At 35.6% G+C, this 13,728-nt stretch overlaps 1 protein-coding gene across 5 annotated transcripts in view; it reads right to left on the minus strand.

Annotated features, from left to right (window-relative positions):
* Nucleotides 1-13,728, minus strand: part of UTRN (utrophin) — a 533,820-nt gene that overhangs the window by 44,388 nt on the left and 475,704 nt on the right. For all 5 annotated transcript variants that reach the window (XM_060114636.1, XM_060114635.1, XM_060114639.1 and 2 more), the window contains 2 exons: nt 13,518-13,684; nt 12,495-12,606 (listed from right to left, as the gene is read on the minus strand). In XM_060114636.1, the coding sequence (XP_059970619.1) occupies nt 12,495-12,606; nt 13,518-13,684 (279 nt within the window). The remainder of the gene's footprint in view (nt 1-12,494; nt 12,607-13,517; nt 13,685-13,728) is intronic.

Raw genomic sequence — 13,728 nt, forward strand, 5'->3', positions numbered from 1 at the left:
GAATTTTGCCTTTATTTTAAATAAAGTACTACTAAGATACCCTGTGGCTGATTTTTACAAAATTTATATTGAAATGTCATTTTATAACTTTTAACTTGCATATATAAGAAATGTTCAGTGCAAGCACAATTAGAAAAAAAATACACATGGAAGAGAAAAATTAAAATTGCCAGCTCTTCTGTCACCCAGAGATAACCACTCTTAAAATGGTGGTAATTGGACTGTTTTATTTTTTAATCCTTTTTATTGCAAAATAAAACACAGATGTATAAAACTATATACAACAGGCACCTGGTTTAATAAAATAAATTATATGGTGAATACCATCCAGTCAGGAAATTGAACTTTGTTGGACATTTCAGAAGCCTCATTCCAGTCAAAACCCCTTCCCACCTCTCTAAAACCAGCATCCTCATTTTTATAATAATAATTTCCTTGTGTTTTAAAAATAGTTTCATCACTCCAATGTCTGTCTCTAGATACTATAGTTTAGTCTAGCTCATTTTTAAAAATCTGATATATTTTAAGTCACTTTTAATCTACCAGATTTCTTCTTCATACGTGCCATTTCATTACAATTTATCTATTGGAAACTCAGGCAATTCAAACTGTAAAGTTTTCAAGAGTAGGATTTTGCTGGTTGCATATTTTTGGTGCAGTTTAGCATGTTCCTTTGGATATCCTGCAAATTGGCAGCTGGATCCAGAGAATGCATGAGACTCAATGAGACTCAGGTTTGCTCTTTTGGCAAGATTATTGGTGGTGTTTGGTAGGATTATAGGAGACACATGATGTGTGGTCATCTCTCTTACATAATCCTAGTAGCTTTCATGTTAAATGCCTATATCCATCCAATGAGGGCTTTAAAATGGTGATATTCTAATTCTACCATTCATTTTTAGTTGAAAAAAAAATTTAAGGACATCCCCCTCATCCATTTAGTCACTCAATAGTACAGTTCATTCAGGAAAGGCAGGATTACATGTTTGATTTTTCTCTTTTATTGACCAATTTTCCCTGTAATGAATTGGTTTCCTACCAACTTCCAAAGAAGACCAATTTTAAATTATTTTAAAATATCATTATGAATTCATAGATTAACATATTTGATGAGTTTTGATCTACTGCAATTACTGTTGACCCTTGAACACCATGGGTTTGAATGATGCGGGTCCACTCATACACAGATTTTTTTCACTAAATATGTACTACAGCACCACACAAACTGTGGATGTGGAGGGCCCACTGTAAAAGTTACGTGGATTTTCCACTCTCCAGGGGGTTGCTCCTCCTAACCCCCGAGTTGTTCAAGGGTCAACTATATTATCATTATTGAAGCTCAAACTGTCCCATCTTTGGCCAGTAGGAGCCTCTTCCTTGTTGTCCCATTTAGTTTAAGTTCTACAAGTAACAATATAGTTAATGCTCTCCATCAGTCTGTAGGATGTTATGTCTCTAGTTACTTTGGTTGTCTAAGCCTGATCTCTAAAAAATTCCCCAAGAAGTGCTCATAGGACCAATATTACCTGAGCTCTTACATGTTGATGATGCTTTTCCTGTGTCCTTTGCTAGTTACTAGAAAGTTGGTTTTGCTGGATATGAAATCCTTAGTTCATATATTTTCCCCTTGAGTTTCTTAAGTATGTTCCTCCATTTTCTTTTGGTATAAAGTATTGCAGTTGAAAAGTCTGATGGTTATTTAATTTTCTTTCCTTTTTAAGTCATTTTTTCCTTTTGTTTAAATGACCAAAGGATTTTTTTAAGTCCATTAATTTTACCATAATATGCCATAGTGTTGATCATTCTGAGTTAGTGTTCTCAGGCATAATATACTCTTTCAGTATACAGATTCACTTTTTCTTGTTCTTCTGGTTTTTTTTTTTTTTTTTTTTTTTTTTTTTTTTTTTTTTTTTTGAGGGAGGAAAGATTTTCTTCAAAAAAAATTTTTGGGAAGTAGAATTGATTAATTTTCCTTCTTTTTAAATTTTATTTTATTTTATTTTATTGTTTTATTTTTTACCTTTGCCCGCCCCCCCCCCCCCCCACCATGAGGCATGCAGGATCTTAGTTCCCCAACCAGAGATCAAACCCATGGCCCCTGCACTGGAAGCATGGAGTCTTAGCCACTGGACCGCCAGGGAAGTCCCTTTAATTTTTATTTTTAGTGTTTGTTCTACCTTATCTTGGGTTTCTTCTTCAGGGACTCATATTGTCCATACTTCCAGTCCTTTTTTTTTCTTGGCCTGTCTTCAGTATTTGTCATTTTCTCTTGAATCTCTTATATTGCTTTCTTCACTTCTTTTTAAGTTTTAAGGTTTGCCTCTTATTCACCTTCTATTTCTTTTATGGTATTTATCTTCTCTGTTTATTAAGACTAAAATTAATTAGTCTTAATTTCTGAAATTATTTTTCTTTTATTTCTAACTCTTTCCTATGTTCTGTCACCCCAAAATATGCCAAAGGGGTGTATTGATTAGTTTAAATTAAAGTTAATTGAGAAACAGCCAGGGCAAGAACAGTCTGACCCTATGCTTTGTCCCCCTGAAAGCAGGAAATAATCTCCCATGTAAAAGGTACCCTCCCTGCACCAGGACACAGAGAAACATCCTTATGGCTAGAAATAGGGAATTCAAGGCTGAGAAAGCTGTGGGAACCATCTGCTTAGATTCTTCAGTAATTGTTAGCCAAGCCTAAGTTTCTTTGTCTTGTTGGTTCTTCACAAAGTTATTGGGGTTTTTTTTTTGCCTAAAAGGTACAAAACTGCCTGCTCTGGTCACTTCTTTGAGTCTCTCATATGCACAAAATTAAAACTTTGATTTTCTCTTGTTAGTCTGTCTTACGTCAATTTAATTATTAGACCAGTCAGAAGAACCTAGACGGGTAGAGGTAAATTTTTTCCTCCCCAACAGTATGTTGCAAGTTTTGTGACTGGTGGTGGTTTGTTACCACCTAGATTTATTTGGGGGATATCCCATTACCTAGTTTTGTTGTAAGTGTTATCCAGAGGTTTGGTTTTGCTGTCTAGATCTCTGTCCCTTTTTATGTAACTACTTTACAAATGGGAAGAAAATGGCAAAGGCAAAAGAGATTGAAAATTCTGAAGCCACTGCTACCACCATCTCCCCCAAATCCTTCTGGACTCATTTTTAACAAGCACATAAGAACTCTCATATCCAAATGAGGACTGTCCTTCAAATTGTCATTTTTGGAAATCTAATGAAGGTGACTCACAGTGAAAACCATTTAAAAACTGAACCTACACAGACAAGTGGGTATGTGAACACTTTAAAATATACTTTCCTCTGTTATGCTGCTATTAAGAAGCAGTGAGATAATAACGAAAACTTATTTGGATAATGCTAAGTAGTTAGTTCTTGATTTGCTCCCCACCAACTAGTACAAATCAATTATTTAAAAAGTGTTGCTGAATTATAAAATGTAGCCTGGGGTAAGTCTGTCCATGTAACTCTCTACCCAAATCCCAAAAAATCCTGTGTAAGCTGGTATGAGATGATTTTTCACTCTTGAGTTCTATTTTGCCAACCAAAGTTGGGGGTATTTTGAATTTTCCTCTGTTTTACTCCTTGACTGGGAACAAATATAGACTTCATATAGAGCAAAATTTAGAGTTAGAGAACTACAAATAAAAAAAACAAAACCATATTCATTTTAAATCTCCTCAAAATTTCTTTGGTCAATTCATGACTTGGGATGGCACTATTACCTAATTTCTTAACAAATACTCCCAACATTAGACTTTTAACTTAACTACAAATATGCATAAGTTATAGACAGAGGAAAACAAGGAAGAACAAGGAGGAAAACCAAGATTACATAAGAAACAACACAGTCTTTGGCACATGAGTAGAATAATTATTATTATTTGGATCATGCACAAATACAAAAATCATTGTTGAATAATACCCTCATTAGCAGGAATTACATCTTACATATAGAAGTCAATAGTCCCAAACGATACATGTATACTTCTAAAGAGAACATTTCATTATCATAGGGCTTATCTTAAAGACGTTCCAATAGTTTTTTAAAAATTGCAAAACAACCTCTCAGTTTTGCTTTAAGTTTCCTAGATTTCAACAAGTTGAAATTCAGACACACTGAATTCTATAGGTAGGATGAAATTAGTAAGATAAGCTCAGAGTCTTCCCAGTTCTAATGGAAAAATATGAAACTAAAATATTAGCATTAACAGAATCATCAAAGGGTCAAGAATAAGTAATGAGTCAACTAAAGTAAAATGGATTTTGCTCAAATGTCACCTTAAAAGCTAACAACAGGGCTTCCCTGGTGGCACAGTGGTTAAGAATCCACCTGCCAATGCCAGGGACACGGGTTCGAGCCCTGGTCCGGGAAGATCCCACATGCCACAGAGCAACTAAGCCCATGCGCCACAACTACTGAGCCTGCACTCTAGAGCCCGTGAGCCATAACTATGAAGCCTGTGTGCCACAACTACTAAAGCCCGCGTGCCTAGAGCCCGTGCTCCACAACAAGAGAAGCCACCGCAATGAAAAGCCTGTGCACCACAATGAAGAGTAGCCCCCACTTGCCGCAACCAGAGAAAAAAGACCCTGCGCAGCATCGAAGACCCAATACAGCCAAAAATAATAAAATTAAATTAACAAAGTAAAAAAAAAAAAGCTAACAACAATGTAAATGCACTCGACTTACTGGGAAAATAACGTAAGTGGGCAAGAACCGAAAACCCACCTTAGGATGCTGAGATCAGAGAAAGAGCAATGAGGCTGTGCTTTCAGCATATTGGCAAACATCCCAAGTCCCATCTGAAGAAGTAAGAAACAAACTACAATAACTCAATGGAGAGCTTTCCAAAGAATGAATCAGCATTTTCTATATGTGATGTTTATAGTCTTATTAATACATTGATGCTGGCAGGGGTGGAGAGGGTTGGACAAAACAACTATTTCTAGTTTTTTCCTTTGTTCTTTTTGTTTTTGTTTGTTTCTTGCCAACCATATACAGCTGTAAAGAAAAGATGTTATTTCACTTTTAACTTTAAAAAGAAAACTTTTTCTAGTTTTTCAGTAGAAAACTGATTTTTCTACATTTTCTAAAAATACTGAAAATATGAAATCTTGGGGTTTTTCTATTTTATTTCTTTTTTTATACAGCAGGTTCTTATTCATTATCTATTTTATACATATTAGTGTATATATACCAATCCCAATCTCCCAATTCATCCTACCACCCTCCTCCCCTGGCTTTCCCCCGTTGGTGCCATACATTTGTTCTCTACAAATGTGTCTCTATTTCTGCCTTACAAACCGATTCATCTGTACCATTTTTCTAAATTCCACATACATGCTTTAATGTATGATATTGTTTTTCTCTTTCTGGCTTACTTCACTCTGTATGACAGTCTCTAGGTCCATCCACATCTCTGCAAATGACCCAATTTCGTTCCTTTTTATGGCTGAGTAATATTCCACTGTGTATATATATATATATATATATATATATATGTATATATATATATATATACATATATATATATATATATATATATATATATACACACATACTCCACATCTTCTTTATCCATTCGTCTCTCAATGGGCATTTAGGTTGCTTCCATGACCTGGCTATTGTAAATAGTGTTCAATGAACATTGGGGTACATGTGTCTTTGAATTATGGTTTTCTCAGGGTATACGCCCAATAGTGGGATTGCTGGGTCATGCGGTAATTCTATTTTTAGTTTTTTAAGGAACCTCCATACTGTTCTCCATAGTGGCTGTATCAATTTACATTCCCACCAACAGTGCAAGAGGGTTCCCTTTTCTCCACACCCTCTCCAGGATTTGTTGCTTGTAGATTTTCTGATGATGCTCATTCTAACCTGTGTGAGGTGATACCTCATTGTAGTTTTGATTTGCATTCCTCTAATAATTAGTGATGTTGAGCAGGTTTTCAGGTGCCTCTTGGCCATCTGTAAGTCTTCTTTGCAGAAACGTCTGTTTAGGTCTTCTGCCCATTTTTTGATTGGGTTGTTTGTTTTTTAAATATTGAGCTGCATGAGTTGTTTATATATTTTGGAGATTAATCCTTTGTCCCTTGATTCATTTGCAAATATTTTCTCCCATTCTGAGGGCTGTCTTTTCATCTTGTTTATAGTTTCCTCTGCTGTGCAAAAGCTTTTAAGTTTCATTAGGTCCCATTTGTTTATTTTTGTTTTTATTTCCATTACTCTAGGAGGTGGCTCAGAAAAGATCTTGCTGTGATTTATGTCACAGAGTGTTCTTCCTATGTTTTCCTCTAAGAGTTTTATAGTGTCTGGCCTTACATTTAGGTCTTTAATGCATTTTGAGTTTACTTTTGTGTATGGTGTTAGGGAGTGTTCTAATTTCATTTTTTACATGTAGCTGCCCAGTTTTCCCAGCACCACTTATTGAAGAGAGTGTCTATTCTCCATATATCCTTTCCTCCTTTGTCATAGATTAGTTGACCATAGGTGTGTGGGTTTATCTCTGGGCTTTCTATCCTGTTCCGTTGATCTATATTTCTGTGTTTGTGCCAGTACCATATTGTCTTGATTATTGTAGCTTTGTAGTATAGTCTGAAATCAGGGAGTTTGATTCCTCCAGCTCCATTTTTTTCCCTCAAGATTGTTTTGGCTATTTGGGGTCTTTTGTTTCTCTGTACAAATTTTAAGATTTTTTGTTTTAGTTCTGTAAAAAATGCCTTTGGTAATTTGATAGGGATTGAATTGAATCTGTAGATTGCTTTAGGTAGTATAGCCATTTTCACAATATTGATTGTTCCAATCCAAGAGCATGGTATATCTCCCCATCTGTTTGTGTCGTCTTTGATTTCTTTCATCCGTGTCTTATAGTTTTCTGGTCTTTTACCTCCTTAGGTAGGTTTATTCCTAGGTATTTTATTTTTTTTGTTGCAGTGGTGAATGGGATTGTTTCCTTAATTTCTCCTTCTGATATTTCGTTGTTAGTGTAGAGGAATGCAAGATGTTTCTGCGCATTAATTCTGTATCCTGCAACTTTACCAAATTCACTGATTAGCTCTAGTAGTTTTCTGGTGGCATTTTTAGGATTATCTATGTATAGTATCATGTCATCCACAGTGAGTTTTACTTCTTCTTTTCCAATCTGTATTCCTTTTATCTCTTTTCCTTCTCTTATTGCCATGGTTAGGACTTCCAAAACTATGTTGAATAATAGTGGTGAGAATGGACACCCCTGTCTTGTTCCTGATCTTAGAAGAAATGCTTTCAGTTTTTCACCACTGAGAATGTTGTTTGCTGTGGTTGGTCATATATGGCCTTTATTATGTTGAGGTAGGTTCCCTCTATGGCCACATTCTGGAGAGTTTTTATCATAAGTCAGTGTTGAATTTTGTCAAAAGCTTTTTCTGCATCTACTGAGATGATCATATGGTTTTTATTCTTTAATTTGTTAATATGGTGTATCACATTGATTGACTTGCATATATTGAAGAATCCTTGCATCCCTGGGATAAATCCCACTTGATCATGTTGTATGACCCTTTTAATGTGTTGTTGGATTGTGTTTGCTAGTATTTTCTTGAGTATTTTTGCATCTATATTCATCAGTGATATTGGTCTGTAATTTTCCTTTTTTGTAGTATCTTTGGTTTTGTATCAGGGTGATTGTGGCCTCATAGAATGAGTTTGGGAGTGTTCCTTCCTCTGCAATTTTTTGGAAGAGTTTGAGAAGGATGGGTGTTAGCTCTTCTCTAAATGTTTGATAGAATTCAACTGTGAAGCCATCTGGTCCTTGACTTTTGTTTGTTGGAAGATATTTAATCAGTTTCAATTTCATGACTTGTGATTGGTCTGTTCATATTTTCTATTTCTTCCTGGTTCAGTCTTGGAAGGTTATACCTTTCTAAGAATTCATCCATTTCTTCCAGGTTGTCCATTTTTTTGGCATAGAGTTGATTGTAGTAGTCTCTTATGATGCTTTGTATTTCTGTGGTATCCAGTGTAACTTCTTTTTCATTTCTAATTTTAGTTTTATTGCTCTTTGCTATTGTTTTCTTTGTTTCTGTTTCATTTATTTCTGCTCTGATCTTTATGATTTCTTTCCTTCTACTATGGGTTTTGTTTTTTCTTCTTTCTCTAGTTCCTTTAGGTGTTAGGCTAGATTGTTTATTTTAGATTTTTCTTGTTTCTTGAGGGAGGATTGTATTTTTATAAACCTCCCTCCTAAAACTGCTTTTGCTGCATCCCATAGGTTTTGGATTATCGTGTTTCTGTTGTCATTTGTCTCTAGGTGTTTTCTGATTTCCTTTTTGATTTCTTCAGTGATCTCTTGGTTATTTAGTAACGTATTGTTTAGCCTCCATGTGTTTATGTTTTTTACTTTTTTTTCCTTGTAATTGATTTCTAATCTCATAGTGTTGTGGTCAGAAAAGATGCTTGATATGATTTCAATTTTCTTAAATTTACTGAGGCTTGATTTGTGACCCAAGATGTGATTTATCCTGGAGAGTGTTCCATGTGCACTTGAGAAGAAAGTGTAATCTCCTGTTTTTGGATGGAATGTTCTATAAATATCAATTAAATCTATCTGGTCTATTGTGTCATTGAAAGCTTGTGTTTCCTTATTAATTTTCTGTCTGGATGATCTGTCCATTGGTGTAAGTGAGGTGTTAAAGTCTCCCACTATTATTGTGTTACTGTTGATTTTCTCTTTTATAGCTGTTAGCAGTTGCCTTATGTATTGAGGTGCTCCTATGTTGGATGCATATATGTTTATAATTGTTATATCTTCTTCTTGGATTGACCCCTTGATCATTATGTAGTGTCCTTCCTTGTCTCTTGTAACATTCTTCATTTTAAAGTTTATTTTATCTGATATGAGTATTGCTACTCCAGCTTTCTTTTGATTTCCATTTGCATGGAATATCTTTTTCCATCCCCTCACTTTCAGTCTGTATGTGTCCCTAGGTCTGAAGTGGGTCTCTTGTAGAAAGCATATATATGGGTCTTGATTTTGTATCCATGCAGCAAGCCTGTGTCTTTTGGATGGAGCATTTAATCCATTCACATTTAAGGTAGTTATTGATATGTATGTTCCTATGACCATTTTCTTAATTGTTTTGGGTTTGTTTTTGTAGGTCCTTTTCTTCTTTTGTGTTTCCCACTTAGAGAAGTTCCTTTAGCATTTGTTGTAGAGCTGGTTTGGTGGTGCTGAATTCTCTTAGCTTTTGCTTGTCTGTAAAGCTTTTGGTTTCTCCATCGAATCTGAATGAGATCCTTGCCAGGTAGAGTAATCTTGGTTGTAGGTTCTTCCCTTTCATCACTTTAGGTATATCATGCCACTTCCTTCTTGCTTGTAGAGCTTTTGCTGAGAAATCAGCTGTTAACCTTATGGGAGTTCCCTTGTAAGATATTTGTTGTTTTTCCCTTGTTGTTTTTAATAATTTTTCTTTGTCTTTAATTTTTGTCAATTTGATTACTATGTGTCTTGACGTGTTTCTCTTTGGGTTTATCCTGTATGGGACTCTCTGTGTTTCCTGGACTTGGGTGGCTATTTCCTTTCCCATGTTAGGGAAGTTTCTGACTATAATCTCTTCAAATATTTTCTTGGGTCCTTTCTCTCTTCTCTTTCTGGGACCCCTATAATGCGAATGTTGATGCATTTCATGTCCCAGATGTTGAAATTTTGTTTTATATCCCTATATATTAACCAATATTGACAGGAACATACTTGAACCTGATACTTTAAAATTAACATGTACTTGTTAAAAACCACAAAAATGTAATACAATCTGTTTTAAGTGTTGTTAACTTTTAATAAGCTGTTTCCGGTCCTCCTCTCTTCTCACCAAAATCTCAACAAAACTCTCAGAACAAACTAGTCCTGTCCAAACTCAGTTCATAAGCAGAGAATTTTGCAATGATTCCATCCCTAACAATTTGAATGCTGGGAGTAGCTGATGTTGCTGACTTTTATAGCAATAAAATTTTACAAATATCTCATCCCTTCTACCTGAGTTAACATGACTCTCAAACCATCTTCTTATCTGGGCTAATGCTTCAGTTCCTGATAGCTATATTTACCAGTGGGTAAGTACTCTGTCTATTGACTTTCCCTACTTCCCCACTTTTCCTACGTGGATTGGGCCACTGCCCCACAGCAGATGCATACAGCCTCTAATTACTTTTCTTTCCTGTTAGCTGTTAGCATGACTCTGTGTTCTATTTATGAACACATCCCCCTACATATTGTTCATAACTGCAATTTCATATTGCAGTTATGAACGAGTTGAGGACTGTTGCTCCCTTGATAACACCATCTCCCCTACAATCCTCTCCATCATGGGCTGTAAAATCAAAGGCCAAGAATAAAGGAGGTTTACACTATTTCCCCCTTAGCCTCAGCTTTAATATCTACTAAAATCGATATGCCTATCCATTCCCCTTTGACAGCACTTGGCCAGACGCCGCTATCATCTGTCACTTCTAAAGATAAACTGATGATCTTCTAAACAGCATCTCATCTCCAAAACCTCCTATGTCCTACTTCTATCACATACTGGGGTCTGCCCACATGTCAAGCTTCATCATAACTCAAAACATCTTTCAATCCCAAATCTTTAACTTGGAAAAACCTTTCACTAACTCAAACCTTCTAACTCTTACTCCTAATTCTTGCCCCCATCATCTTGATCTCTAGCCCCTCAACCCCCTTTGGTTTCTTCAACATGAGGATAGCCCAAATCAATCCCAGTATCATTAACATCTTTGAATCATGCAGCCCGTGGCCTTCAATCTTACCTACCATCTTTTAATTTCAAAGCCGTTGAGCAATGATGGAGTCACGGACTGCAAATCCTTGCCAACTTACCTCAGCTGCTCTTGTGGCAATGGAGCAGACAATTTACTCACCTCTTGGTGACTCATGCTTGCCCCCAGTAGCATTTCCAAGTGGTTCCCCTTTTCATTCATATTTAACCCTATCCAGCTCTCTCTCACTGTCAGCAATTGCATGAACTCTTATAAGTCATATGTGAAATTCATCACCCTCGCTCTCTAATTTAAAGAGCTATCTACTTTATGCCCTACCATATAAAAATGCTTCGAATTTGAATTAAATTTGGTTATTTACAACAGAGAATATAGACTTTAAAAAAATCCAATTATGGTAATTTTCACTGTGAAATTAAATGATCATAAACTCTTATTCCAATAAAAAGAAACTTAAAATTTGAATATCTTTAATATAAAATGTAATTATTTTTAGAATAAATGTTAATCCCAGAATTCAAACATACAGTGCACAGGTAACAAGAAAAAAATTTGAATATTATCTTGCTCCATAAGCTTACTTATTCTTCAAAAAATATATATAGTCCTGTTGAATCTGTCCACATAAAGACCTCTTTTTCTCTTTCATTATATTTTTTCTGTATCTCTAGTCCCCAGCAAAATGCCTGGTATATAACAGGTACTCAACAAATATAATATTCCAGCAAGCATACAGAAAATTCCCCAAATGGAGTTAAACCACTAAATCCATGCCACTAACTTTGAACAAATCCTTACCTTCTCTAAGACTTTATCTTTTTTTTAAAAAAAAAGGATGAGTTAATTTTAGACTCTTTCCAGCTTTAATATTCTATAAATAGTATTTATAATGTCAAATATGAACATATTTAGCTTTTATGTACCAGAATTAACTAAGCATAGTAAGAAAAGTATGAGTCATCCTTGTCCCAAGGAATTAAAAAGATAGTTGAGGAGGCAAAAACACCAACACAGAAAACAATACAAGATAACATAGAATCAAATACTAACTGGTAAAGTAGGAGCTACTGTTAGAGGCCACAGAATCATGTGTTTTGGTGAGGGGAAGCTGGAAGAATTTGGGAAGATTTCACACACAAAGTAAGAGCCAAGAAGTTTTTGTGAACAAGTGGGATTTGAATGAATGGAGAAATAATGGTAGCAAGCATTAAATACAGTCTATGTCGGGCTTCCCTGGTGGCGCAGTGGTTGAGAGTCCGCCTGCCGATGCAGAGGACACAGGTTCGTGCCCCGGTCCGGGAAGATCCCACATGCCACGGAGCGGCTGGGCCAGTGAGCCATGGCCACTGAGCCTGCGTGTCCGGAGCCTGTGCTCCACAACAGGAGAGGCCACAACAGTGAGAGGCCCGCGTAGCGCAAAAAAAAAAAAAAGAGTTTGCTACCAAGAATGCTACATTTAATATTAAAATACAGATATAAATAAAATTTAATAAATTAATTTTTCTGAAAAAAGTATAACTGTTTTGTGCTAATAAATTCAACATAATGTATTTGCTTAAAAGAAAACAAAGCAACAAAAAATATATGGTTAAGTTATCTTGAAAGGGATTTTTTTTCCAAGTAAAGTTAAGTCTAAATAAACTGAATACTTTTAGACACTAGCTAATTCAAAAGCAATATGTTAAAGCAAAACCAAATAAAACGAACACTGGCTCGGTACTCACAGGTATACAATATTCCACCATTGGGTAATGTAATTTGTGACCTTTTGCTGTTCGACCCGAAAAAAAGCAACTCTGGCAGACATCATAGTTAAAATGCTTTAGGCTTCTATACCTAGGGAGAAGAAAGGAAAATTCATTGGCTTGAAAGCCTATTATATAGTCCAAAACACTCACTTGTGGTAAGGAATTTCATTCATCCAAATCACCATGAAAATAAAAGTTATATTGGCTACAAATGTGGAATTTGCTTATTTAGTATTTTAGCTCCAAATTAGAAGAACGAGAATCTTAAATTTCACAAAGGAAATTAAGGAAACCATCTCCCAAGTGAGAAAAAAAGCAAATTTTTGTAGTTGAAGTCTCTAAAACACGTTTTCATCTGTTTCAACATAATGAGAAGACAAATATCCATGTTAGAAGATTTTCTGTAGTGTTTGAACGTGAATGCAAAACAAAAGAAGAAAAAAGAGTTATGTTTATTAGCTCGACACATCAAAATTTAAAATATCACTTATACCATCAATAAAAAATAAGTTTCAAAATTCCCTGACAAAGGCTTCTTGTGTGAAAGTCGGGTTAATGTAGTTCATGCCAAACTTGGCCGAAGTAACATGAAGTCATTTGATTACTTCTCAGTTAGTATTTAAATGCTAAACTCCTGCTTACCAAGTTTGACCCCAAAGTCTTAGAAAATCACCAAATTCCATCAGGGTCATATATGTATAATGAGTCATGCAATTATTATTCATGAACACTTCTGTAACCTATGTAAATAGAAATTCAGAAAGATCTCTGGTTCTGGAGCAAAACAGTATAAATAACAATAATAAAATAAGCTTCACGTATTGGCTCTTTGAGGGAATGCCATTTTCAGTTGGACTGAATGTGCTAAAAGCATCCCATTTCTTCAGGAGGCAAACCCCCAAATGGGAATAAGTGGGAAGGAATGATGGACATACACTGAAACTATACAAACAGAACAGAAAATAGCCTCCTACCACCACTGGTAGTAAATCAGCCTACCTGAATCCAACAATTGGACATTCTTTACAGATGTTGCATTTGGCCTGATGTTTTGCAGTCTCAGCTGCTGCCACTCTATGTAGAACCGGCAGCCAAACCATGGACTGTGGTTCCAGACGCATCCAGTCTACAAACTCTTTCACACTTATCTCTGGCTTGTTGTTATTCTGGTGAAGAAACAAAAATGTTAAAAGTGAAGAAAATGTCTTCA

Source organism: Mesoplodon densirostris, chromosome 12 (genome assembly GCF_025265405.1).
Source record: "Mesoplodon densirostris isolate mMesDen1 chromosome 12, mMesDen1 primary haplotype, whole genome shotgun sequence".
Taxonomy (NCBI): Eukaryota; Metazoa; Chordata; class Mammalia; order Artiodactyla; family Ziphiidae; genus Mesoplodon; species Mesoplodon densirostris.